Here is a 26,979-nt window from a genome sequence, read left to right as displayed (position 1 = left end):
GTTTTCCTCTTATTTTCACCACAATTTTGAATTATATGTTTATTTGGTTGCTGGTTTCACATTTGTCTCGTAAGCTCTGTGGAAGCAGAGACCTTCCTTATTCGTTCATCACTGTGACCCCAACATCAAGCAGAGTGCCTGGTGCATTGTTGCTGATATTTAATCAACTGATTAATCTGAAGGTTGATAGTAGGATTGAAATGGGGTTGAGCATAGGAGGTGGATAGAAAGAGGAAAGAAGGCAGTCCTCTAGATTTCTTCTCTGCTTGTTCTGATCCACACTCATCTCCTTTCCCTGACTTTCACAGCACCTATAGTTCACAACATGACATGTCAGTTAGGATTTTAAGCAGACATGAATTTAATAAAAAGAATCAAATAAACTCGGAACCATTGCAGAACAAGTTCTGGCTTGGGCTTGCACGAATGAGTCCCAAAGCCCACCGTCGTACTAACCCCACCACCCCAAGGGAACAGTTACTTCTGCCACAGTCAGCAGGCCAGCGACTGGACCAGTCTGACTACAGGAACGCAACATCTTAGGTGTAATCTGGGGATCAGGAACTGGCAGAACTCCAGAGTCACACTGCACCTTCCAGGTTACCATTAGCAAAGTGGATTCCTCCCAGGCTGCTGCCTCTTCACGTAACTGTTTTTGTGTTTGGTTTTTTGTTTTTCTTAACACAATTTTGAATTCAGGTCTTTCCCAGGTGCACGGGACTAGCTAAACCTAAATTATAATGGGAGCCCCAATAGCAAGGAGTCTAAGAAATGGATTTTTAGCTTTCTAGTCTCTGTTGTGTAGGAGGGCACACCAAGAAGAGTTTGGACAATTGTGGAACAAGCCAATCTGCCACATCTGCCTCATGGCTGCCCCACTCTGTGGCCATCAATGTCATATCATTCATCTTCTCTAGATGGATACTAGCATGTTCTCTAGATGTGAGTAGATGTGAAATGAATTGAATGAAATTGAAGGGGAAAATCCTCTTTCATGTTCACACTTTGCACCTTTCCTATGGCACTTAATTGTATTTTGCCTCCTAGTGTAATTTGTGTTCTCATTCAGAAGTTCATCTCTTTGTCCCCATACTCATAATAGGTAATAAATGTTTATAGACTGTGGCCGGTGCGGTGGCTCACGCTTCTAATCCTAGCACTTTGGGAGGCCAAGGCAGGTAGACAACCTGAGGCCAGGAATTCAAGACCAGCCTGGGCAACATAGTGAAAACCCATGTCTACTAAAAGTACAAAAATTAGGTGGGTGTGGTGGTGCGTGCCTGTGGTCCCAGCTACTCAGCAGGCTGAGACAGGAGAATCTTTTGAACCTGGGAGGTGGAGATTGCGGTAGCTGAGATTGCACCACTGCACTCCAGCCTAGGCAACAGAGCGAGACTCCATCTCAAACACAAATGTCCGTAGACTGAATTCAAGACAGAGAGTAAAGACAGAGGCTAGGGAGAGGAAGTTCTAAGCCCCATTCTAGCTTGACACAGTTCCCACAGCTCGTAGAACTGCCACTTCAGAAGTATTTTGCATTGCCTGCTACATGAAACCATCAGCACTGCAAGGAACCATAGGACAAGGACCCAGGAACTCTGCTAGGCTTTAGGAAACCTAGGTTCCAGGTATCCTTCAAAAGTTGGGAAAACATTTGCCCCCATTCATTCAGTCAGTAGTGTTTACTAAATGTTTCACACTGCCAGGTATAGCACCACTGCCTTTCTTATACTTTTCATTAACCTTTTTTTTTTTTTTCTAACCAATGAGAGCATACCAGTGATTTCAACCTCTGTCATAATGGAGCCACATGGATAACACACAGATATTACCACTCTACCCTAGGAGAGGGGCTTTCCTGAGCCCTTTAGATTCTGAATGACCTCCAGGCATTCTAAGCAGTTTCCTCACCTTTCTGATTGCTGACACATCTGACCCAAGGGGCAGTGGATGGAAGTTTCCTTTCCAGCCATCTGTGTATCAACACCCTAAACTCCACTCCACATGTTATCATTCTTCCATTTTCTAAGGTCACACTTCCCCTACATTCAGACAAGTCTCACTGATCTCTCAGGGTTCACCTGAAACATCACTTTCCCAGGCCTTCCCCTTACTGCCCAGTTTATACTTTTTGTTTTCTATAACACTCATTTCACTTGTAACCACTTGTTTCATCCCCAACTGGAGGACTCTAAGTTTCATGAGGGTAGGTATCAAGCCTATTTGTTTCCCTCTATATCCCCAGCACCTTGCTTGGGGACTGACACATAATGGATGCTTATCAAATATTTGTTGAATGAATGTTTGTTGAGCCTACAAACTTTCATTCTCAAATGGTGTTTATGTAGTATTAGTAATAATTTCCTATCAAACATCTTTATGAGTTAGTATCCCAACTTTGGGGTAAAGGCAGTGCAGGTAATACTCTCCCAATTTTTTAGAAAATAAAACACCATCTATGAGGTTATCTGACTTGATTAAGGCAGTGGTTCCAACGTTAGAATTCAAATGCATAGCTGTATTAAAATTCTGACTATAAATTTTGTGTCAGTTACCAGCTGTTAACCAGATGCTCTTGCTGTGGAGCGAAATATGGGTCGCTAGTGGAAGAGAGCAGTGGAAAGAACAGGGAGAAGCGAAAGCCAGGCCTTGGAGGATTTCCTTTCCTCCAGTGCCTGCTTGATTCCTACACAGGATTGCTTTGTCTATCCTGGGAGTTGAGACCCTCCGTAAGTCTCTCAATGACTTGAGGTTGGGCCAGAGAGCTAGTGAGGCCAGTGAATCCTCACCTTCTGGGGAGGAGAGAAAGGAGAGCTGGGACACAGGGCACTCACCCACAGTAGTGTGTATGTGCACACTCACATCTGGACAAAATCCACACCAAGGCATGCATACAAATCAACACAGAATGAGCCACTGCACAGTCATACACACATTTAAACATGCACCCCACATACAGATGTCTAGCCACTATCCTGTACATCCAGCCGCTGATGTGCACTCCAGTTGTACACCAAGCTGCCATCTTGGACATGTGCATGCACATGTACATACACCGAACAGCCCTGATGAAAAATTTGGATAAACGCACTTTTGCGCACACACAACTAAACACATCCATATGATTTATCATCACACTCAAGTCCATGCACACCTTTGCAAACGTGTGGGAAACAATCACTCTGATCACTCTGGTGCACACAACCTCCAAATGCACTAACAGGCTCTACCCACGCAGAGATGCATCGACACACCCGAGTTGTCATCAGCACTGCAAGTTTTTTCCAAACAGCTGCTAAAAAGAGAATGCTGCGCTGCGGGCCAGCCCACGTGACCGGGAGGAAGGCTCTCCCGCCCATGACGGGATGGGAAAACTATGCCTGGGGCCGGCGCTCGGCCCGGCTGCTGCAGCCGAGGAAAGCCGGGACGCGGAGCCCCGCCGAGAGCTTCTTTGCTCCGGACGCCCCTGGACGTGGCGGACAGCCGCGAGGGTGAGTGGCCCGCACCGCGGTCGGGCGGGGGCGGCAAGTGCGCGCGGGGAGGAGGACTTGCACTGCTGCGGGCGGGGCAGGATGCGGAAGGCGGGAGAGCTGCCAGCGCGCCTTTATTGCGGGTTGGGCAGCTCGCGCATTCCTGCCTGTCGACTTCTGCCTTCTGTATTATAACACAAATTAACATGTTTTGAGTCCTTACTGTGTGCCAGGCTCTGTGCCCTGTGGTTTACCCGTTACAATAGTAATACCCGTAGCTCTGCCATTTATTGAGCGCCTACTTTGTGCCAAGTCCTGCCAGCACTTTACTTGTGCTCTTTCATTTTCATGACAACGGATTATCCCCGTCTACAAAAGAGGAACTGGGCTCAGAGACATTAATGATTTGGACAGGGTTGCACAGCTAGTAACTGATGAAAAAGGGACTTGAAGTCTGGTAAATCTGAGTCCAATACCCGAGCTAACAATCACAGTTAATATGTACTGAATGCATTATTTCATTTAATCTTCATATTTATTTAAATATATGATACAGACTGGCAAACTGAGCTCAGAAGGTATTAAACGGCAGGCAGAGATTTGTACCCAATGCTTCTTGACTCTCTTCACTCTCCTTCCCTGCCTAAACTACTTGTCTTAATATGCTTTGTCCTTACTTCTCCATCCCCACTGCTGCTGCCGCATTCTAGGACCTCGCTTTTCAGCTAAACAATTGCAATGGGCCCTAATACTCTCCCAGCCCAGGTCTCTCCTGTGACACCATGAGTCCCTTGCACTACCTCATTGTGATCCTCCTCTGCTCCTTGACCACAAAACTGCCCTGCTTGGAAGCCTGCAGCGGTCCCTTCCTTAGACTGGCCATTTCTCAGAGACCCTGTGTTTCCACCATGCTGAAGTAGCAGTAATAGAAAGACAATGTCCTACATAGGGCAACCCAAGGCTGGTACTCAGTTAGCATTGTTAAAAATCTGTCCTCTCACATTCTTATTTTTGCCTTCCCTCTGCACCATTCTCTAATTTATTCTGTCATCTGGAGTAATTATATCAATTACTCCTGCTTTCAACTGCCCGATCCTCAGACTTTCCACACATTTCCAAGCATCACTACAGCCCTTCATTGTAACACATCAGATTCACTGCAGAATTTGTTTCCTCCCAAATGTCTGACTTCTCCCCATCTCCTAGCAGGGATACCACACTTACCTGTCTTCCAATCCTTAAACCTTAGGGTTACCTTTTGTTTTAAATGTTATAAAAGTAACGATGCTCATCACAGGAAATTCGAACAGTTCAAAAGTTAGAAAGAGAAAAGTAAAAGCCTACATACTCCCTCCCAATTCTGAAAGGTAACCCCTTTAACAAGATTTTGCGTCTTTTCAGAAAGTATTTCCCCAACCCTTCTGTACATATATATACTCTATATTTGTGCTTTTTTTTTTTTTTAACTCAAAGAGAAGCATACTTTACATTCCATGGTACAACTTGCTTTTTTCACTTAACAGTGTGTCTTCGCCTTGTTTACATATCTACATATACAGGCCTACTTTGTTCTTCTAATGGTGTCATAGTGTGTCATTGTATGGATGAACTGAGATATTTTTCACAAGGCTGGAGTCCTCTTTGAAGCCACTCTGTCTCCATCGAATATTCAGCAAGTTCTCCAAGATGTCACTTTTTTCTCTGCAAATCTCCCTATTCTCCCCTGTCTCTCTATTCCTTCTCTTATCCTGACCCTGCTAATCAGACAGTCTCTCTTGCTGTCTCAATCACTGATGCGTCCTACTCCTGAATGTTCACTGTGGGGTAACAGAGTCTCTCTCCACACCCACAGCTTCACCCACTCCTTCTTCCAGGTCAAAGGCCTGCCAACCTTAATTTGCCTCTATGAGATGAACTCCTGCATAAATCAAACTTCTATTAGTTACATTCTATTTTAGCTTTTCTTTTTTTTAGATGGAGTCTTGCTCTGTCACCCAGGCTGGAGTGCAGTGGCACGATCTTGGCTCACTGCCATCTCCGCCTCCTGGGTTCAAGCAATTCTTCTGCCTCAGCCTCCTGAGTAGCTGGGACTACAGGTGCACGCCACCACAACCAGTTAATTTTTGTATTTTTAGTAGAGACGGGGTTTCACCATATTGGCCAGACTGGTCTCGAACTCCTGACCTCGTGATCCACCCGCCTCGGCCTCCCAAAGAGCTGGGATTACAGGCATGAGCCACCGCGCCCGTCCCATTCTAGCTTTTCTTTTGAAAGGAATTATGTGCCAAATATTTATTCAAGCAAATAACCTTCCCATGGATTTGTTCACTTCTATTAAGTGGCTTACTCCTGTAACACACATACACATGCGCATACACATCACTGCCCTGTTAGTAACTCCCCTGTTAGCTGAGGGGCCATGGTAGTGGAACTTGAGCTCTGGGCCCCTAGCCAGCAGGACTGAGTTCCACCCAAACTTTGACCTAGGAAAAGTAATTTTTCCCTTTTCTGAGCTCTGTTTTCTCTTCTGCCAAATGGAGATGACAGTATCAGCCTCTTAGAAGTGTGCGGAGAATTAAGGGAGATATGAACATCAAAACTTTGAAATAAGAACACACAACATACATGGAGAATCATTACTCTTTTCCTCTAGGTTAGGGGTTGCAAACCCAGATACTGACACGGGCTGTGCGCAATGTGTATGGGAATGGGATGCATGATATTTGGGAGTGGTGAGGACTGTGAACACTCTAGAACACAGGCTGTCTGTCCTAGTCAGCGTGGGGCACCATGACAATACCACAGTCTGGGGACATGCAACAATAGACATTTATTTCTCATGATCCCTAGAGGCTGGAAGCCCGTCATCAAGGTGTCTGAGTGTTGGTTTCTTCTGAGTCCTCTCTCCGTGGCTTGCAGGTGGCCATGATCTGCTGTGTCTTCACATGGTTGTCACTCTGTGTATGTCTGTGTCCTGATCTCCTCTTCATATAACGACACCACTCATACTGGATTAGGGCCTACCCATATGACTCATTTTACCTTGGTTACCATTTTTAAGGTTCTATCTCTAAATGCAGTCCCATTCTGAGAATCTGAGAGTTAGGACTTCAGTGTGCGAATTCTGGGGAGACACAAGTCAGCCTGTAATACCTTGTCTCAAGGGGCAGCTACCTGGTGACCTGCGTAAATGCAGGCTCAGTGCTGCCCAGATCCTTCTGCTGCTCAAGAAAAGCTGCAAACATCGATGTTAATATAAAACCTCCCAAGTTTTACATTGGCAACAATTTCCAATTAAAAACCCAAAACAAAAAGTACAGAGTAGTCTGTGATCCACGTGAGGCCACTGATACGCCAATTGGTCCCTGTTTGTCTAGGCTCTAATTTCCTCAGTGGCAGGGGCATGTTCCATAGCTTTTTAATCCTTCTCAGCCAGTCTGTGCACGTTGTTTATTCTCTCTCTCTCTCTCTCTTTTTTTTTTTTTTTGACAATGTCTTGCTCTGTTGCCCCGGTTGAAGTGCAGTGGCACTATCTCTGCTCACTGCAGCCTCTGCCTCCTGGGCTCAAGCGATTTTTCCCTCTCAGCCTCCCAAGTAACTGGGACTACAGGCAGGCACCACGACGCCCAGCTAATTTTCGTAGTTTTTGTAGAGACGAGGTTTCGCCATGTTGTCCAGGCTGGTCTCGAACTCCTGGGCTCAGGCAATCCACCTGCATTGGCCTCCGAAAGTGCTGGGATTACAGGCATGAGCCGCTGCACTCAGCCTACACATTGTAATATTAACAAAAAGTTAAAAGCTAATCATTGAATGATTAAATTTGAATTTTACAATCTTGTTGAAAGTAGGGCACACCTGTAGAAATCCTGTACCTCTTTGCTTTCATGGCAAGCTATAAAATCGCATCAGCCATTATAACTGCCTTCATAGCCATTGATGCCAAAGTTTGCAAATGTTCAGCTCCTCACAGGGTCGCTATTACAGCCACTTTATGGATGGGGAAACAGCAGACCCAGGTCTACCCAGGTCTGCTTGTTTATTTTCATGAGTGTGACAACCTTCTCCCATGACATCCTCTCTCTCTTTGTTCTCAGGAATGATTATTGTATCAAAAATCACGACTGGTACTGAGTGCTTACTGTGGGTTGGTCGCTGCATTATCTCATTCAGTATTCACAATTACTCTATAAGGGAGGTGTGAGCAGTCAAATTACTTGAGGGAGGCATTCCTAAAGACCTCAAATAATTCAAAACTGGTGTCATTAAAAGCTCACCTGCTGAATGGAAAACCAAACATCCTATGTTCTCACTCATAAGTGGGAGCTAAGCTATGAGGATGCAAAGGCATGAGAATGACACAGTGGACTTTGGGGACTTCAGGGGAAAGGGTGAAAGGGGGGTGAGGGATGAAAGACTACAAATAGGGTACAGTGTATACTGCTCAGGTGATGGGTGCACCAAAATCTCACAAATCACCACTAAAGAACTTACTCATGTAACCAAACACCACCTGTTCCCCAATAAACTATGGACATTTTTAAAAAGTTAAAAAAAAATAGCTCACCTGCTGAAGAATGGTAGATATTTCTGATTACCTGTTAGGACAGTGCTGTTATGTGGCTCTAGCATAAACACAGTTTACAATTTACAATCCACACTGCCTTACAAGATTCTTGACAACTTTTAACTTGGGAAAATTGGGGTTATTTCAGATTTCACACATAAAGTGAAACAATAAATATTCAAATTCAAATAAGACCATATATTATTATTTTTCTCATTTTACAGACAAAGAAACTGAGACCTAGAGAGATTAAATAACTTGCCCAAGGTCAAACAGCTGGAAAATGACTTCACCACCAGACCAGCTCATGCTTCTCTAAGGGTAGACCTGTGGCCGGGCACGGTGGCTCAAGCCTGTAATCCCAGCACTTTGGGAGGCCGAGACGAGGTCACGAGGTCAGGAGATCGAGACCATCCTGGTTAACATAGGTGAAACCCCGTCTCTACTAAAAATACAAAAAACTAGCCGGGCGAAGTGGCGGGTGCCTGTAGTCCCAGCTACTCGGGAGGCTGAGGCAGGAGAATGGCGTGAACCCGAGAGGAGGAGCTTGCAGTGAGCTGAGATCCGGCCACTGCACTCCAGCCTGGGTGACAGAGCAAGACTCCGTCTCAAAAAAAAAAAAAAAGGTAGACCTGTATCTGATTTTTTTTTTCTTTATAGAGCTGGTGGGGTGAGGGGAGGGGGGATCTCACTTTGTTGCCCAGACGGTCTCACTTTGTTGGCCAGACTGGTCTCGAACTCCTGTCTTCAAGTGATCCCCCACCTCAGCCTCCCAAAGTACCAGCATTCTAGATGTGAGCCATTGTGCCCGGCCCTGTATCAGAAGTTTAGGGTTACTCTGAACGCCCATCAAGGCCTGACCAAAAATGACTCCGTGGAAGTTCTTGGGCTCACCCAGAAAAGTCAAGGAAAACTTAGCCTTTTCTCCCTGACCTCTTCAAAGTTCAGAATTTGTTTCTCTCCCTCAGTTCTTAGATCTTGTAGTCCCTTTTATGTCATTCCCAGGGACTGTTGTCTAACCCCAAAATTTCCTTCCCCTGCCGCCTGCCTGGTGTTGGATGCTGTTACATCTAGATGCCGTTGGGCGCCTATTACAAAGGAAAAGGAGAGTGAGGCTCTTTTTTCCTGGTCACACAGGTGTGCCGGCTGGATGCTCAGGTAAGCAGATCATTATAGCCTGCCCAGGTAGTTCTAGGGATCAGAGTGGGCCCTACAGGAGCAGCAACTACATCTTTTCACCTCCGAATCCCCAGTGTCCGGCCTCAAAGGCAATAATAATAAACCATACTATTTATTGGGTAGCCATGTGCCAGGCCACAGTATCATGCACACATGCACACCTGATATCCCATTTGGCCCTGTCACTTGATGAGATAAGCACCATCCCGCTTCTTCCCTGGTCTCTGTATTATGGAGCATGGACACGCCAGGTGGCTCAAAGTTGTGAAGCCAAGACAACACCCCATCCTTCCCTCAGAGCAGAAACAGCAGGGCAGGAACAAAGGCTCAGCCTCCCTAGGACTTTTTTTTTTTTTTTTTTTGGTAGCACCTGACAGAGCCATAACTCAAACTAACTTAAGTGAAAATGGGAGTTCATGAGAAGCTACCGGAGTCTCTACCTGAAACGCATGCAGGACTCAGGGTGGCAGATCAGGACTGGCTTTTGTTAGTTCAACTGCAGTTAGTGGCAATTACAATTTTAAACAAGGTCTTAAAATTTGTATTGTCACATTCAATATCCATTATCTTGTTTGATTTTTGGAATGGCAAGAAATAATAAAATAATAGAAGCTAATGCTTTTATACCTCTTGCCATATGCCAGGTCTTATTCTAGAAACATTAAATTCTCGTAACAACTGTCTAAGGTAGGTTCTATTATAATCGTGTTCATGTTGGAGAGGAGGAGACTGAAGGGGAGAGATTAAATAACATGTGAAGGTACTACAGCTAGTTGATGGCATCTGAACCCATACAGCTATGCTGGAGCTGTTGTAGAAGCCAGCATGCGGCTATTGAAGACTTGAAATGCTCCAGTCTGATTTGAGATCCGCTGCAAGTGTGAAATACATCACTAGGCTTCAAAGACTTAGTACTAAGAATGTACAATGTCTCATTAATAATTTTTATGGTGATGACATGTTGAAATGATGATATTTGGGAAACAATGGGCTAAATAGCATTGAAATTAATTTCACCTGCTTCTTTTTTACTTTGTTAATGTGACTACAAGACAAACTGACACATGTGACTTGCATCGTTTTCCTATTGGGCCGAGCTGTTCACACCCACTCCCCCACTGCTGTGGTCAGGCACGTGGAGACGGGCCCTGGGGATGCGATACAGGGATGTGAACACCCTCAGCCGCCTTCTCTCCCCCTCACATCTCTCACAGCTGCTGCATTCTTCTCTCTCACGGCAGTCCTTGCTCTCCACGCGGCAGAAAACAGCTGTAGACAATGCCAAAGCTTGATGGCTTTGTCTTCGGCCACTCCAGAGCCTGACTCTTTCCCTCATTGTGCAGAGGAGGCAGCTGAGGCTCAGAGGTGCAGCAGGCCAGGGCCCCGGGGGTGGGCTCCACTGCCCACCACGTTATGCACCACGTTTGTCGTTTTGTAAAGGCTGGGAGTGTATATATTAGAAGGTATAAGTCTTCAGCTTTAACACACGGGCTGATTTCCTGTGTGCTTTCAAGAATTCTTGCTGAGACAAACCCCTGGCTTCCGAGGCCTTGTTAGATCATGATGTGTCCTTGGATCTCATTTTCTAGGCTGAGCCAGAAATGAGGAGAGAGAAAGAGAGAAAATAGCAGATGAAATATTTTCTGAGGCATCCTGGCAAGTGGGCCCCACGACTTTTGAAGCCTCTGTATTTAGACTGTGGATTCTGGACAGTTTCCAAATGGACACTGATCTTGAGATCTGGAGAGAGGGGACATTTCGTGAGCACTGTGTGAGGAGCGGCAGCCAGCCGCTTTTTCCCTCCAAGGATCTCTTTAGCTTTTTAGAGAAGCTGGAGAGGACTGTTTCCAATTTACTTCCTGGAATTCGGGGAGGGCGTGGAATGTTTTTTATTATAGTATTCTATTCTCCCATCAAAGCGGATTTTCAGCAAGCTTCATCCGCAAGCAAGCCTTGTCCCTTTTCACACCAAACACAGGGAGAATTGCCCTGCTGGGCGAGATTTGGGTGTCCTCCTCCACCCAGGATGAGGTCTCCCCTGAAACACTCCAGGGGCTCCCAGTGGGAGTTCAGGACTATGATCCCTTAGTTCAGTTGCAGCTAGTGACAATTACAATTTTAAATATGGCTCTAACTTTTGTATCGTTTTGTTTTCAAATCCACTATCTTTTTTGATTCTCTGAATAACCCTGTAAGGCAGACTGGGCAAATGTTAATATGTCCATTTTACAGGTGAGGAAATGAAGGCCCAGATAAGATGAAATGACTTTTTCACAGTCACATGATTAGTAAGTTACAAAACTAGGGCTGGGACCCCGGTCTTCAGAATCCAAGCCCAGTCATTGCACTGAGTTTTCCTCAGTGACCAAGTGAGGCTTTGTCATCCACACTTTTATTGAGACCCTTGTGATCCCCTTGGTTTATAAATTGTAATAATACCGGTGGGCTGGGGAGGTCCTCAAACGCCAGTGGGACCTCAACCCCAGCCAGTGTCCAGGCTTTTGACACCACCTTAAGAAGGAATTCAAGGATGAGTTAGAAAATTGTGAAATTATGGTGACTTATTGCAAGGGGGAAAAGTACACACTCAGGAAAGGGGGCTGTGGGCGTTCTCAAGAGGGAGTTGGGCAGAGGGGTTTGGGGTTTCTATCTTTACGGGTTTCTTTAACCAACAGGTGGAATATTCATGAAAATTCCTGGAAAAAGGTGGAGATTTCCCAGAACTGTGGTGCCACCCATTTCTACACCAAATATGGGTGTTCTTGGAGCTGTCGTGGCACTGGTGGGTGTGTGATTGAGTACATGAACAAACGTATAAAGAGGTCCTGGGTGAAATCTCGATCAAATTCATCACCATGTTGGGTCCAGTGGGTCTTAGCCAGCTTGGTCCACACCCTGTTTTTCAGGGTCTTATCGGCCTATACAGCCTCTAGTCATGTCAAACTGCTGCCTGGAATTTTCCTCCTGTGACCACCCTGGATTATTCCTGTCTCTGTAAGAGTGGCCAGTTCATTCAAGGTTGTTCAACAGCTGTGTGTTGAGTATTTACTCTATGCAGGTGCTGCGCTAGGCTCCGGCAGCCCAACTGAGAACAACATGCAGGGCCCATACTTTCCCGGACCTTCCATTCCAGGGAAAGAGCCAGACAGTTAACAAGTCAAGAAACAAACAAATGCATAATCACAAATTGGGCCAGATGCCTTGAAAGAACAGGATGGGATAAGAGCATATGCAGGGTGGGCGGAATGCTTTGGATCACATGATCAGGGCAGGCCCCTCTGAGGAGATGACATGAGACCTGAGACTTGAAGGATGAGGCTGGCAGCTACCTGAGGGCTTCCCGGAGGAGGTGAAGGATTGGGGGCATTTTAGGCACAGTTTTTTCCAACCATGGAGCTTTTACAGTGTCAAACACTGGACTAGATAGAATCTTTGAACGCGTTCCTTCACTCATTTCTCACACAAACTCCCTGAGGTAGGTATACTATCATTTTCATTGCATAGTTGAGGGAACCAAGTGCTGGGTGTTCCGTGGCTCTTAACCACAGAGTTAAATGCCACTCCTACCTGTCAGTGTGTCAAAACCTGATAACCAACAGGTCAGATTTATTTGAGCGTAATTTACATCTTCCAATCTGCAAGGGGAGATTGTTCAGCACCCAGGCCTAGCAGACTTGCTCAAGACAAGTATTCCTGGAACTTCTACTGGCAGACACATTCAGGAAGGATCAGTGAGAGGCGCACGTCCCCACTTCTGGCCCTTCTCACATCACAGTCTGGTCACAGAGCCCTTGGGAATAAACCAGGGGGCCACGTCCTGTGGCCAGGAGGAAGACTTCCCTGACAGTAGACTCAGGCTGTGGCACTTCAGCTCCTAGTGCTTTTCTAGAACATGTGTACTGATGAATCATTAGCTACTTAACAGAGAGATGAGAAGCCGGATTTAAGAACTCATCCATGTTCAGCCAGGCTCGGTGGCTCACGCCTGTAATCCCAGTACTTTGAGGTGAGGCAGGCAGATCATGAAGTCAGGAGTTCGAGACCAGCCTGGCCAGCATAGTGAAACCCAGTCTCTACTAAAAATACGAAAAATTAGCCGGGCATGGTGGCATGCGCCTGTAGTCCCAGCTACTCGGGAGGCCGGGGGAGAAGAATTGCTTGAACCCGGCAGGCGGAAGTTGCAGTGAGCCGAGATTGTGCCACTGCACTCCAGCCTGGCAACAGGCGAGACTCCATCTCAAAAAAATAAGAAATAAATAAAAAGAAAAAGAACTCATCCGAGTTTAGCAACCCATGATTCTATTTCTGGGGTTTAACCAACTAATATTTTTTATCCCTTTAGCAGGAAGGCTCTAATGAAGGCGTCCCTATTCAACTAACACCTTCCCACCCTCAGAAAGGACAATTTAGGAACTGAGATTGTTTTTTTTAAAGGTGAGAAAGGACTAATACTTACCTCTCTTCTGGTTAATCGGACAGCTCTCTGTGGAGCACCTGCTATATGTGAGGCATTCTGTAAGGCTGGCCCCACCCTACGGGCCAGAGAGAGAAAGACCTAGCCCCTGTACTGTAAGGGGTCAAAAGCAAGGAGAGATTGGATCTAATTTGGGTTAGAAAAGCAGAGGAAAAAAAACTGATTTGTATCAAGGGGTGTCAGTGCTCTCTCTTCTGGATTTCAGCCACTGCCTGGTTTTCTCTTCGCTGTGGATTTTCTTGAAGGCAGAATCCGCGTCTCCAACACTTACTAATTAAGCAAATATTTCTTCAACATCCACTGTGTGTGAGGAAGTTTGAAGCCAGGGGGCCAGCTGGGGTCCCTGTACTCATGGAGCTTACATTTTAGTGGAGACACATGGGGGAGGCAACCAAGTAAAGTGAATATGGGTGAGTGGAAAGAGCTGGGAAAAGGGAGCTTGCAGAAAGGGGGCGCTGGCTGAGAGGTCACGTCAGGGAATGCCTGGAGGAAGTGACATTTAAACTGAAATACAGCAGATAAAGAGCCAGCAAAGCAAGAGGGTGGAGCCGTGAGGTTACTGGCAGAGTGGCTGGCGCCTTGGGGCTGAATGGAGCTTGGCCTGGAAAAGGTAGTGGGGGTGGGAGGGGGGTGCTGGGCCAGAGGAGCCGAGGGAGCCAGGGAGGAGCTGAAGTTGGGGCGGAGGCTGGAGCCAGCTCAGTTGGGGCCTCGTAAGCCGTGGCTGGGGTTCTGATGTTTGCTATTTAAGCCAGCACCTACTGGAGGGTCTTGGGGAGTGACACTCTGATCTTTTGGCTCAGGCCTTGGAAACACCCCCCATTAACAAACCAAAGGGGCTTATAGTGGGGACCCAGGGTCCGGGAGGCTGTCCCCTCCACGCCTCTCATCACCTTGTCTAATCCAAGTGTGGGCCTCTCAAAGGACAGGAGGTCTTGCTCAAACACTGATTTACTCCAGCACCCCGAGAGAGAAAAAAAGCATCACTTGTACATTTTCAAAGTCATGTAGTGTGTGTGTAAAAATTGTAAAATAAAATACAGGGCATCAGAGAGATTTCTCTATGGCTGTGTGTGGTTTTGGCATATGCTTCAAGGTCTTTTCTGTAATGTGGGATATTTAGGAGGAAAAATATAAGAAATGCTGAAATAATGGAAAGCATTTGGGTACTAGGGTCAGCCAAACCCAAGTTCAAATATAACTTCTGCCACCAGCTAGTTGTGTAAACATAAGTAAATTAGCCTCTCTGAGTTTCAGTGTCTTCTATAAAATGGGGGGGAAATAGCGGGGGCAGGAAGCAAGGGGCATGGATTAAGCACAGGCTTCAGAGGCATACGACATGGGTTTGAACGCCATCTCCATTAATCTCTGATGGTGTGACTCTGAGTAGATAACTTCACTTCTTGGAGTATCTGTTTTTTCCTCTGAAAAAAAAAATGGGACAATAAGGGCTCAAGTAAGCTTCATAGGACTTAGGTAAGCTTCATATAAAACAATACAGCAGGCTGGATGCGGTGGCTCACGCCTGTAATCTCAGCACTTTTGGAGGCCGAGACGGGTGGATCACTGGAGTCCAGGAGTTCAAGGCCAGCAGGTGACATGGCAAGACCCCATTTCTACAAAAAATACAAAAATTAGCTGGGCATGGTGGCATGCTCCTATAGTCCCAGCTACCCGGGAGGCTGAGGAGGAAGGAACACTTGAGCCCGAGAGGTGGAGGTTGCAGTGAGCTGAGATCATGCCACTGCACTCCAGCCTGGGCGACAAAGTGAGGGAAAAAAAAAAAAATGTAGATACAGGGCTTCACACAGTGCCTGGAACATTGTAGGTGTGTAATAAGGTGGGTTTGCTTCTGCCTTGGTTTCCCCATCTGTAACTGAGGAGGTTGGATTAGATGGTTCCCTGAGGCCCTTCCCAAGTTCGTGATTCTAAATGTATTTAAAAGGTGCAAGCTGACAGTGGTGGCACACTCCTGTAGGTCCAACTACTTGGGACAGAAGGCTGAGGCAGGAGGATCACTTGAGCCCAGGAGTTCAAGGCTGCAGTGAGCTCTTGCACCATGCACTCCAGCCTGGGCAACAGAGCAAGACCCCCATCCCTAAAGAGAAAAGAAAAATAAAGAAAGGCCCTTGAAGAGTTAATCTGCCTGGATTCCGTGGGGCCTTAGTGCCCCTCTAAGCACCCTGCCCCCAGGCTTTCTCGACACCATTGTGTAGAGAATGGGGTGAGGGTAGGGCAGGGCACAAGCTGGGAGCAGGGCTATTTGGAGCCTTGTTTTTCTTGGAGGTGCTGTGGAGGCGAGGAGACTCTCCTCTCCCTCCCTTCCCCTAGGTTTGGAACTAGAATCTAGTCTCCCCGCCTTTATTTCCAAAACATTTCCTGGCTGTAGCTGCCAGCACTCCTCTGGGACTCCAGGAGCCTTCAGGCTCCAGCTCAGAAAACCCTTCCTCTCTGTGTGTCTCAGACACACACCCCTCCGCCCAGGCACTGGGGCCTACCCCGAACCACCTTTTGCAGAGAGGCATTCCCTCTTTGTCCAGAGAAGCGGGTGCAAGGCCATTGTGATCAAGAGAGCAAATCCACCTTCCTCTTGTGGAGCCTGTGTGGCTGGGCATGGAGGTCAGAAGAGAGAGGGGAGCTGTCAACTGTGACAGATGGTTCCCTTTCTCGCCCTCTCTTTCGTCCGGCTGGCTCTCTTTTCTGCCTGTCTTCAGCTAGCTGTTTGCAGGATTCTCATGTGCTTTGAAGACTGGCTTCCACTTCCTTCCTCCCTCTCTCCCTACTGCAAAATGTTTGTAGACTGCGACTTTCCAAATCATTTCGAACCTGCTTTAAAAATTCAGTTTCTATTCTGGGGGTCCCAGATGTGCTGCAGCTCACAAATAAGGCTAACCAGTTTTCCAAGACGCTCATCATGTAGACAAGGGAAAGAAATGGTGATTCACAGGGCCTGGGGAGTGTCTAGGCCATGGTTTTGCAAAAGCACCTGTCATTTATGTAACGTTTCCACATTATGTAATGTTTGCCGTATCTGCCTACCACCTCTACTATTATTTATGTAACCTAGGTTGAGCAAGTGTGACATCAGAAATACAATCAAACTGCATCCTTATTTTTTCCTACCCCTCCCTACTTATAATTTAGTCCGTGAGGGGAGCTCCTCCTCCCCCTGATTGAAGTCTCCACTCCCTGGCAACCCTTCCATCCGAAGGTGAGATTTATTCCTGCTCCCCGAGTGAAGGTGTGAAACGGGCAAGGCCATCTGCTCCCCTTGTCAGCTCAGCTCTTTCCAAGTTGAAGGGAGGCGAGGTACAAGGACAGGAGGAGGATTTCTAGATGTTTCATGACTGGGGCGGGCCTAGACTGCTCTGCATCTCTGTGCCTGGCAGACATTTAAAGCTATCTTTTCCATGAGGGCCTTTTGCAGGCTCTTTGGGAGTTACAATTTTGGGCCCTGTGATTGTCACACTGCTGGGATGTGGGCAATGAACATTTTCCTTTCTCTGCAAGCCCAGGCCTTCCCCCTCAGCATCTGTTTCCAGGGTTAAAGATCCTGGAGGGGGCAGGAGGAGAGGTATAGCCAGCCTGTTTCTGAGGGGAACAGCCAGAGGCAGCCAAAAATCCTGGACAGGCTCTCCAAGAGCCAGGGGCCAAGCAGAGTCTGAAGGGAAAGGAGATTGAAGGCCCAGAAGGAAAAATGAGTTCCAAAGGTCAATGCCTGAGCAATGCGCCTGCCGTGCAACCAGGACCACAGCTGCTGAGGATCCCCCTAATACTCAAACGTCTGATTGGATAGCCACAGGCTGAGTGAGGACTATGAAGCCCACAGTGCTTTGTATCTGGAAAGAGAACAGATTGAAGTCTGAAAGGCTCAGCGTTGGAGCTAGAAGGGACCCTAGAGACCATCTACTCTAGAGGTTCCCAAAACAAGGTCTCTGAACCTCCATCAGCGGCAATACTTGGAAACTTATTAGAAATGCAAACGATCCAGCTTCACCCCAGATCTAATGAATCAGAAACTTTAGGGAGAAGGCCCAACAACCTGTGTGTTAACAAGCCCTCGAGGTGAGTGTGATGCGCACTGAAGTTTAGGAACCACTGCTCTAGTCCAGCCCCTGTTGTTCAGGTGAGGAAACTGAGGCCCAGAGAGGGAAAAGGGTTTGCTTAAGGTCACAAAGCAAGTTACCATTTCGTAGTTTATCTCCATGGCAGGAAGCCATGCCTGGGATGTTCCCCCTCCTGGTTTCATTCTTGAGAGAGAGGCTGTTAATTACAAAGCAACGGAACTGATTTGTTGAGAGATCTTGGGCAAGTTGCTTATTTCTGCTCTGGGTCTCAGTTTCTGTGAATGCATAGTGAGAGCAGGGAGTAGATACCTCTGGGTGTATAGCACACTGATCTCCGGTGGGATCGTGCTATTGCTGCCATCAGCCTTAAGGACACGGTCTAGCCTGGGACGGGAGGGCACAGGCTCTGGATCTGGATGGCCTGGTTCAAACCTTAGCCCTGCCATCTACTCATCGCGTGATGTAGACCAGGAGCGTCCAGTCTGTTGGCTTCCCTGTGCCACATCGGAAGAAGAATTGTCTTCAGCCACACATAAAATACACTAACATTAACGTTAATGTTATGAACTTTAAAAAAAGTATAACATTAAACTTTTAAAAATCGCAAAAAATATCTCATGATGTTTTAAGAAAGTTTACAAAACTTGTGTTGGGCTGCATTCAAAGCCATCCTGGGGTACATGCGGCCCACAGGCCCCGGGTTGGAAAAGTGTGATGTAGACACATTGCTCAACTTCTCTGAGCCTCCGCTTCCTCTCCTGTATCTATCCTATAAAGGTATTGTGAAGATCAAGTAATGAATGGAAAGCTCTTAGCACATGCCTGGCGCACAGGAAGCACCTGGGGGAGGAGCTGCTACCGGCCTGCCAAGGTCACTCAGGTGATGGTTGACCTCCACTCAGTAACTGAATCCTCAGCCCTCCTCATGCGCAACCTTGAGTCTCCCGTGAGAAGCAGACTACTTGCAAAGTCACCTACAATTCAAACATTTCTACCCTTGTAGAACTGTAACTTTCTATTCATGCCATAGATTTGGATGAAACCATGGATCATTTCTCTCCATTCACAGCTCCTCCCAGTCACCAGTCTCTGGGTCATAAGGTCTGCATCCATTTCAGCCACTCTGGGGGATGATGGTCTGATGATGAGTGCCTCACCCCCGAGACCCCTTCAAAGTGTATTCTGGGTAATGACTCCACTCACCCAAATACTTTCTCAAGATATGACGACTCTGTCCACATCACATCTACTTGAATGTGATGCAGGAAAGAGCAAGAGACAGAAATCCAGTTGAGTGTATCCCAGCTGCCTCCTCCTGTGCATCCCCTCTGACCAGACCCAGGCCAGCTTGGTGGCCACACTCACCTGTCACAGCTCTCTTGCCTCCCACAGGTGACCACCATGATCCCCTGGGTGCTCTTGGCCTGTGCCCTCCCCTGCGCTGCTGACCCACTGCTTGGCGCCTTTGCTCGCAGGGACTTCCGGAAAGGCTCCCCTCAACTGGTCTGCAGCCTGCCTGGCCCCCAGGGCCCACCCGGCCCCCCAGGAGCCCCAGGGCCCTCAGGAATGATGGGACGAATGGGCTTTCCTGGCAAAGACGGCCAAGATGGACAGGACGGCGACAGGGGGGACAGTGGAGAGGAAGGTAAGAGGCCTACACCTGCCCCTCTCGTTCCCACCGGGCTGACAGCATCCGGCATGCGAGGGACGTCATGAAGTTGATAAAACTAGTATTAATCCTCTTCATTATAAATCAGATTACTGTTTACTTATAAACAGAGCTATATATATATATATATTCCCCCCCACCTTGAGACAGAGGCTTGCTCTGTTGCCCAGGCTGGAGTGCAGTGGTGTGATCTCAGCTCACTGCAACCTCTGCCTCCTGGGATCAAGCAATTCTCCTGCCTCAGCCTCCTGAGTAGCTGGGGCTACAGACGCATGTCACCATACCTGGCTAATTTTTGAGTTTTTTTAGTAGAGATAGGGTTTCACCATGTTGGCCAGGCTGGTCTCAAACTCTTGATCTCAAGTGATCCATCTACCTCGCCCTTCCAAAGTGCTGGGATTACAGGCATGGGCCACTGTGCCCAGCCTCAGAGCAGTTTATTCTGAAAGGAACATGGGTATTGAATTTTGTGTTCCTGCCCCTGGTGCACCTTTGGGTTGCTAAGTGACTTTGGAAAAGTCTCCCAAAATATTACTCAGAACTCTTGACGATTGAAAGTGACAGAAACCCAACTTACAGTCCCAAATGGAATGTATTAGCTCATAAAACTGAGACATTAGGCTAGGCGCAGTGGCTCACACCTGTAATCTCAGCACTTTGGGAGGCTGAGGTGGGCGGATCACTTGAGGCCAGGAGTTCAAGACCAGCCCAGCCAATATGGCAAAACCCCATCTCTACTAAAAATACAAAAAATTAGCCAGGCCTAGTGGCGCATGCCTATAATCCCAGCTACTCTGGAGGCTGAGGTAGGAGAATTGCTTGAACCCGGGAGGCCGAGGTTAGAGTGAGTTGAGATTGTGCCACTGCACTTCGGCCTGGGCAACAGAGCAGGATCCTGTCTCCAAAAAAAACAAAACAAAACAAAAACAAAACACAAAACAAAACAAAACTGAGACATCCAAGAGCCGAGCTCCAGGAATAGCTGAGTCCAGGAGCTCAAATATCATTGTCAGGGCTCTGCTTCTCTCTGTGTTTGTTGCATCCTCACAAAGGCTGGAAGTTCTGAAATAGCAACTGCTGGGCTCAGGCCCACATCTTCCTGGCTTCAGCCACAGAGCAAATCTCAGAACAGCCAATTTTCCTTGGCCACATGTGTATCCTGGACCAATTCCCTTGACCAAGGAGGAGAGGTGCCGCCGTTTGCAGGGCAGGCTCATGGGGCCACCCCTGCGTGCATGTGTGTGTATGTGTGTGTGTGTGTGTGAGAGTCATTGTGACTGACAGCCCTGCTAGGACCATATGAAATGAAATGGTGAATGGCAGCTCCCCAAAGGAAGGGATGCCAGGCAGACGGCAAGCAGAATGGATATACTCTACAGACCTTTCCGTTGTGACATTCCTTATATCTCCAAACTTTCACCCCAGCAACCAAGCACTTTTCAGTGTCAGCAGCATCCCTAAGCCTACATTTTAAGCAGTACAGAAATATAATAATTTTTATTTGTATGGCATTTTCATATTGACAAAGCACTTTTGAGCATGTTGCCCATCTGACCATCCATATCCTGTGCTGGAGGGATTCTTATTTTCGCCATGTTGCAGATGAGGATACTGAGAGTCAGAGTGATTCAGTTGAGAGCAAAATATCATCCCTGCAAGAACATGAACTTTGGAAACAAACCTGGACACTGATTTTGGCAAACTATTTAACCTCTCTCCAAACCATGGCTTCCTCATCTCTAAAATATGGATAATAAATAGCACCTGTCTCACAGGGTTGTGGTAAAGATGAAATAAAACAGTGTATGAAGCACCTGTCTCAGCGTAGACACACAATAAATGTTAGGCACCCTGTAATGGACTTATTGAGCTCACATAACACACAGATAGTTGACTGCAAATCCAGGTCTTTTCCTGCCACACCAAACTAATTCCTTCAAAAGTACCTCCTCCCCAGGAGATTAGTATAAAAGTAACCATCATAGCTTTGACTGGTGGTATGTTGGGGGGGGGGGGGTCTTCCAGCGTGCTGGGCACTGGTGTCATGATATCCAATTTCCTGACCACAGCGGCAGACTCAGGTCTGGACATGAGCTCCAAGCAGGCCAGCTAGAGATTTCCCTGAGGTTTGCCTATGGATCCTGAGGGACAGAGTCTCTGCTGTTGACTTTTTCCCCAAATAAATAAAGCTTACCAGGAAGTTCTACCGTGTACTGGGGCTGCCTTTGGCCATCTCTTCTGCTATGTGTTGAGTCTTTGCAGAGAAGGAAGCCACCACACCAAGGAAGGCGGTGCTGGGAACCCAGCACATGTAACCCAGACGAAGCTTGTCACCCTGGGGCCAATTCAGGATAACATCCAACCGCCCCCATCACCACACACACAAATTCACCCCCAGAAAAGTCTTTCAAGAGTAAAGTCAGCTTTTCCTGAAGTCTCTCAAAAAAGGTAATGAAGAGGAGGCCGGGCGCGGTGGCTCACGCCTGTAATCCCAGCACTTTGGGAGGCCGAGACGGGCGGATCACGAGGTCAGGAGATCGAGACCATCCTGGCTAACACGGTGAAACCCCGTCTCTACTAAAAAGAATACAAAAAACGAGCCGGGCGAGGTGGCGGGCACCTGTAGTCCCAGCTACTCGGGAGGCTGAGGCAGGAGAATGGCGTGAACCCGGGAGGCGGAGCTTGCAGTGAGCCCAGATCGCGCCACTGCACTCCAGCCTGGGCGGCAGAGCGAGACTCCGTCTCAAAAAAAAAAAATAATAATAAAAATAATTGAAGAGGAAAGCATGTTATATAGTTCATGGTAGGACTTCCCGGTAAGCTTTCTTACCTATTTGTCTCCCACCAAAAACCCCAAGTCAAAATGACTTGGGGGCTGCATGGTGGCTCATGCCTGTGATTTCAGCACTTTGGGAGGCCGAGGCAGGAGTACTGGGAGGCCAGGAGTTTGAGACCAGCCTGGGCAACATAGGGAGGCACCATCTCTACAAAAAATTTTAAAATTAACCAAGCGTGGTGGTGTGTGCCTGAAATCCCAGCTACTCAGGAGGCTGAGGCAGGAGGATGACTCAAGCCCAAGAGTTTGAGGTTACAGTGAGCTATGATCGCACCACTGCACTCCAGCCTGGGTAACAATGTGAGACTCTATCTCTAAAAAAAAAAAAAAAAATAAGATTCTGTCTCTACTCCTCTTCTCTTGGCCCCTTTTCCCACCTTTTGTTTATTTTCATTTTTTCAAGAGTTTTGTGACTTTTCTTAGTTTTATTTTTTCCCATTCTTTTTGTTTATTTTTAATTATATGAGTAATATACAAATACAGTCTCACTGTAATATATTCAAACAATACACATAAAGCAAAAGTCCTCCTTACTTACTACCCCTTCTCATCCTCCCCTCACCCTCCAGAGGTAACCACTATTAATTGGTTAGGTGTGTATGTTTCCTGGCCTTTCTCTGTGTATTTACATATGTGTTTAATAATACTGGGCATTGTCAGGCATTTAACATAAGCACTCTGTTGCTGAAAATCAAGTGTTCAGTAACAAAATGCAATTTGGAAACCTATGTCCGAATTACGTAAAATAGGAAAAATTCAGATGCATTACAGATTAACTCAGAACTCTGAAACACAGTGAAATGCCTACATAAATACGTATAAGAAACAAAGTAACTTGTTAGGATGGAAAATGCCTGAAACATTACTTCCTTGACCACCCAGTTCGCATGGGTGACATAACCTTGTGTCAGTGAACTCAAGTCATTATCCACATAGGTTTTGTTTAAAATGTTGAGTTGAAGGGACATAAACTAAATTGATTTTATACAATCAGTAGCCAAAAATGTTGTATTGAGAGAAATGTGCATTTTATGAAATATGAGTATGAAACATCAAAAAGCGTTCTAAAGGAAAATACAATTGGGGGAATTGTTCTGCAAGGAATGCCAGCTAGTATTTAGGGAATGTTTGCTATAGGCCAGGCACTCTTCTATGCGTTTAAATGGGTGTAGAAATATTTAGCATTGTGGATTCCTTTTGTTTTCCTAATTTTTATTTTTTAGAGACAAGGTCTCACTCTGTTGCCCAGGCTGGAATGCAGTGACACAATCAGAGCTCACTGTAACCTGGAACTTGTGGGCTCAAGGGATCCTCTCACCTCAGCCTCCCAGGTAGATAAGGCTACAGGCGCACGCCACCATGCCTGACTAATTTTTATATTTTTTGTAGGGATAGTGTCTGGCTACATTGCCCAGGCTGGTCTCAAACTCCTGGCCTCAAGCGATCCTCCAGTCCCAGCTTCCCAAAGTGCTGGGATTACAGACATGAGCCACCATGCCCAGCCTGGCTTCCTTTTAACATAAAGGCTCTGGCCACCTGCTGTTTCCTCTTAGTATATGTTAGAGAAGGTTTCATAGAGCACACATAACTCTACTTTTCTTTTTTTTTAACGCCTGCATAGAAATCCACAGTATGAATGGACCATAATTTTTTTTTTGTCATTTTCCTTTGGATGGGCATTTAGTTGTTCCTATTTTTTGCTATTGTAAGCAATGCCGCAATAAAATCCTTGTACACGTGGGCAGGGCTTGTATGCACTAGGCAGGGATTTTACTAAGATCAATGTGTTGAAATCAAGGGGCTTTTTCTAGTTCTCTTCTCAACCCATTACCAGCACAGCCCGTGGAAGGATTGATCTGGCAGACAGACCAGACCCTTCCTTAGAAGGCAGGAAAAGGAAAGGGTGTGAACTTTTTGCCCTGATCCACAGTGATTTTTGAAGGTAAGTATCATCATTTCCATTTTCCAGATAGCTAGCGTTAGGATTTACGCCCACTTCTATGTGTCTCCAAAGCCTTCTTGTTCTTTCCATTACCCAAGCACTCCTTCTCCAAGGTTGGAAAACCAAGGCGCACCCCTCTGCCTAGGTCTGTGAGGACCGTCCATAACATCAGCTGCTCTGTCTTCCAGGTCCACCTGGCCGGACAGGTAACCGGGGAAAGCCAGGACCAAAGGGCAAAGCCGGGGCCATTGGGCGGGCTGGCCCCCGTGGCCCCAAGGGGGTCAACGGCACCCCCGGGAAGCATGGCACGCCAGGCAAGAAGGGGCCTAAGGGCAAGAAGGGGGAGCCGGGCCTCCCAGGCCCCTGCAGCTGCGGCAGTGGCCATACCAAGTCAGCTTTCTCAGTGGCAGTGACCAAGAGCTACCCACGGGAGCGGCTGCCCATCAAGTTTGACAAGATTCTGATGAATGAGGGTGGTCACTACAATGCTTCCAGCGGCAAGTTCGTCTGCGGTGTGCCTGGGATCTACTACTTCACCTACGACATCACGCTGGCCAACAAGCACCTAGCCATCGGCCTGGTGCACAACGGCCAGTACCGCATCCGGACCTTTGATGCCAACACCGGTAACCATGATGTGGCCTCGGGCTCCACCATCCTGGCTCTCAAGCAGGGTGACGAAGTCTGGCTGCAGATCTTCTACTCAGAGCAGAATGGGCTCTTCTACGACCCTTACTGGACAGACAGCCTCTTTACGGGCTTCCTAATCTACGCCGACCAGGATGACCCCAACGAGGTATAGACATGCCAGTGTGGTCCGCCAGGCAGGGAGCAAGCTTCTGGACTTGGGCTTACAGAGCAAGACCCCTCAACTGTAGGCTGGGGGTGGGGGGTCCAGTGAGCAGTTCTAGCCTCAGGCTGACCTCCTCTGCCTCTTTTTTTCCCCATCATTAAATCCAAGCCTTTTTATTCATCCGACCATCTATTCACTTCTTTTTAAAGTATCTACTATGTAACAGGCACTATGCTATTCTCTGAAAGGCGCAGCAGTGGACAAGACAGAGCATCTGTCCTCATGCAGCTTACATTCTAGCAGACGATACAATTTACAAATAACCAAGCAAATAACATAATATTATGCCAGGATAGAAATGAACATGCCATGGTTGACAGTAATAGGAATAACAGGAGACAGGGAAGAGGTGGAAATTTGTTTCTTTTTGTTTGTTTGCCTTTTTAGGTTTACTTACATACAGTGACTCTCCAAATTTTAAGTTGACAGGCTCAGTGAATACTTTTTACTTATGTGCACACCCTGAAACCTCCATGTAGATCGAAGAACAAGCTATTTCCAGCCTCTCACCTCCCTTCCCCAAAGGCTCTCTTAAGACCCCTCTAAGTCAGTACCTGGAAAAGTTCCATTTTTGAGCTGAGTTCCAAAGAAGGAAATAGAGCAATGCAAAGGCCTCGGAAAAGAGGTCTCCCAGCAAAAGACTCTGCAAGTGCAAAGACTTTGACAGAAAAGAGGGAGGGACCAACATCAGAACTGAGAAGCGAGGCATGAGGCGTGAGGCTGGAAGATAATACAGAACCTCCCAGGCCATGGCAAAGCTCGTTCCGCTCACAAAGGCTTATCAGAATGCAGAGTGAGCACGACACTGATAAGCGAATCATCTTGAATCTGCTCAATGCATGAGTCAAGTCGGCCACAGACTTGAGCACTTTGTTATTAGTTAATCTTTTGCAGGTCCGCTTCTCAATGAATGAGATCCACCAGGGTATGCACGTACGCCTGAGAACCGCTGCTCTAAGATGGCAGGAATGGATCCCACGCAAATGAATCGCACCCCAAGCCCAGGTGTTTCCAGTATGCAGGGGTCTGAGGGCTTAAGAAGCCGCAGTGAAAGTGCCAGGTGCTGGCCGGATGTGGTGGCTCAACGCCTGTAATCCCAGGACTTTGGGAGGCTGAGGCAGATGGATCACCTGAGGTCAAGAGTTCAAGACCAGCTTGGCCAACATGGCGAAATGTTATCTCAAAAAATACAAAAATTAGACAGGCGTGGTGGTGGGCACCTGTAATCCCAGATACTGGGGAGGCTGAGGCGGAAGAATTGCTTGAACCTGGGAGGTGGAGGTTGCAGTTAGCTGAGATCATGCCACTGCACTGCAGCCTGGGCAACAGAATAAGACTGTCTCAAAAACAAAAGGCAGGTATTGAGAGCCCCATGAAACAATTTGCTGGAGAGAATTTTCAGTTGAAGCCACAGCTCCCTAGCAGCTTTCTCTGGCTGCCTGCCTAGAGAGATACTCAGGGACTGCGATGGCTGCACGGGATGGTTCTGGAAGGAGTGGCCATCTCCATAAGTAAAATAGGGTTTATTTAAAATAACTCCATTTTCTCTGGGCCATAAATGGTTTGGGATTGGGGTGGGTCTGAAAAATTCAGGAAAGGCTTCCTGACCCAATCAGATTGATGTGTGGGTTGGAGTCCCCTGCAGCACCCCTGTGGGAAGGGGTCAGCTTTGGCCAGTGAACAGTTCTTTTTTCCTTTTCTTTTTCTTACAAATACAACTTTTAGGAGAGCCTTTTGCTTCTTCCTCTTCCTTCCCCCAGGGATATAGGTATTTGAAGGCATTTGACTTAACCCTTTGTAGCCCAGGTAATAAATACAAACTCAGCAAGATGGGCTGGACCCCAGAGCTCTGTGGTTGCCACTTTTTGGCCCATATTGAACCGATGTCCCCTTGGCCAGGGACTCCTCAGGGAGAGTGTGGGAATGAT

General features: G+C 47.1%; 1 protein-coding gene across 1 annotated transcript; it reads left to right on the top strand.

Annotated features, from left to right (window-relative positions):
- Window positions 1-1,325: 1,325 nt before the first annotated feature.
- Window positions 1,326-25,176, top strand: C1QTNF2 (C1q and TNF related 2). Its single transcript, XM_003900459.4, has 3 exons — window positions 1,326-3,491; window positions 19,144-19,396; window positions 24,387-25,176. Exons 1-3 carry the CDS (start codon window positions 3,366-3,368, stop codon window positions 24,998-25,000), a joined length of 993 nt encoding a protein of 330 aa, XP_003900508.1. The 5' UTR covers window positions 1,326-3,365; the 3' UTR covers window positions 25,001-25,176.
- Window positions 25,177-26,979: the final 1,803 nt, after the last annotated feature.

Source organism: Papio anubis, chromosome 5 (assembly GCF_008728515.1).
Source record: "Papio anubis isolate 15944 chromosome 5, Panubis1.0, whole genome shotgun sequence".
Taxonomy (NCBI): Eukaryota; Metazoa; Chordata; class Mammalia; order Primates; family Cercopithecidae; genus Papio; species Papio anubis.
Note: the sequence above shows the minus strand (reverse complement) of the source record. Positions and strands in the feature narration are given on the sequence as shown.

What these genes read in the sequence shown, in the direction of transcription:
- C1QTNF2 (XM_003900459.4), top strand. Translation starts at nt 3,366, where the DNA reads ATGGGAAAACTATGCCTGGGGCCGGCGCTCGGCCCGGCTGCTGCAGCC. An exon ending in CGTGGCGGACAGCCGCGAGG is followed by an intron (nt 3,492 to 19,143) that starts GTGAGTGGCCCG and finishes TGCCTCCCACAG; the next exon opens with GTGACCACCATGATCCCCTG. An exon ending in GGGGGACAGTGGAGAGGAAG is followed by an intron (nt 19,397 to 24,386) that starts GTAAGAGGCCTA and finishes TCTGTCTTCCAG; the next exon opens with GTCCACCTGGCCGGACAGGT.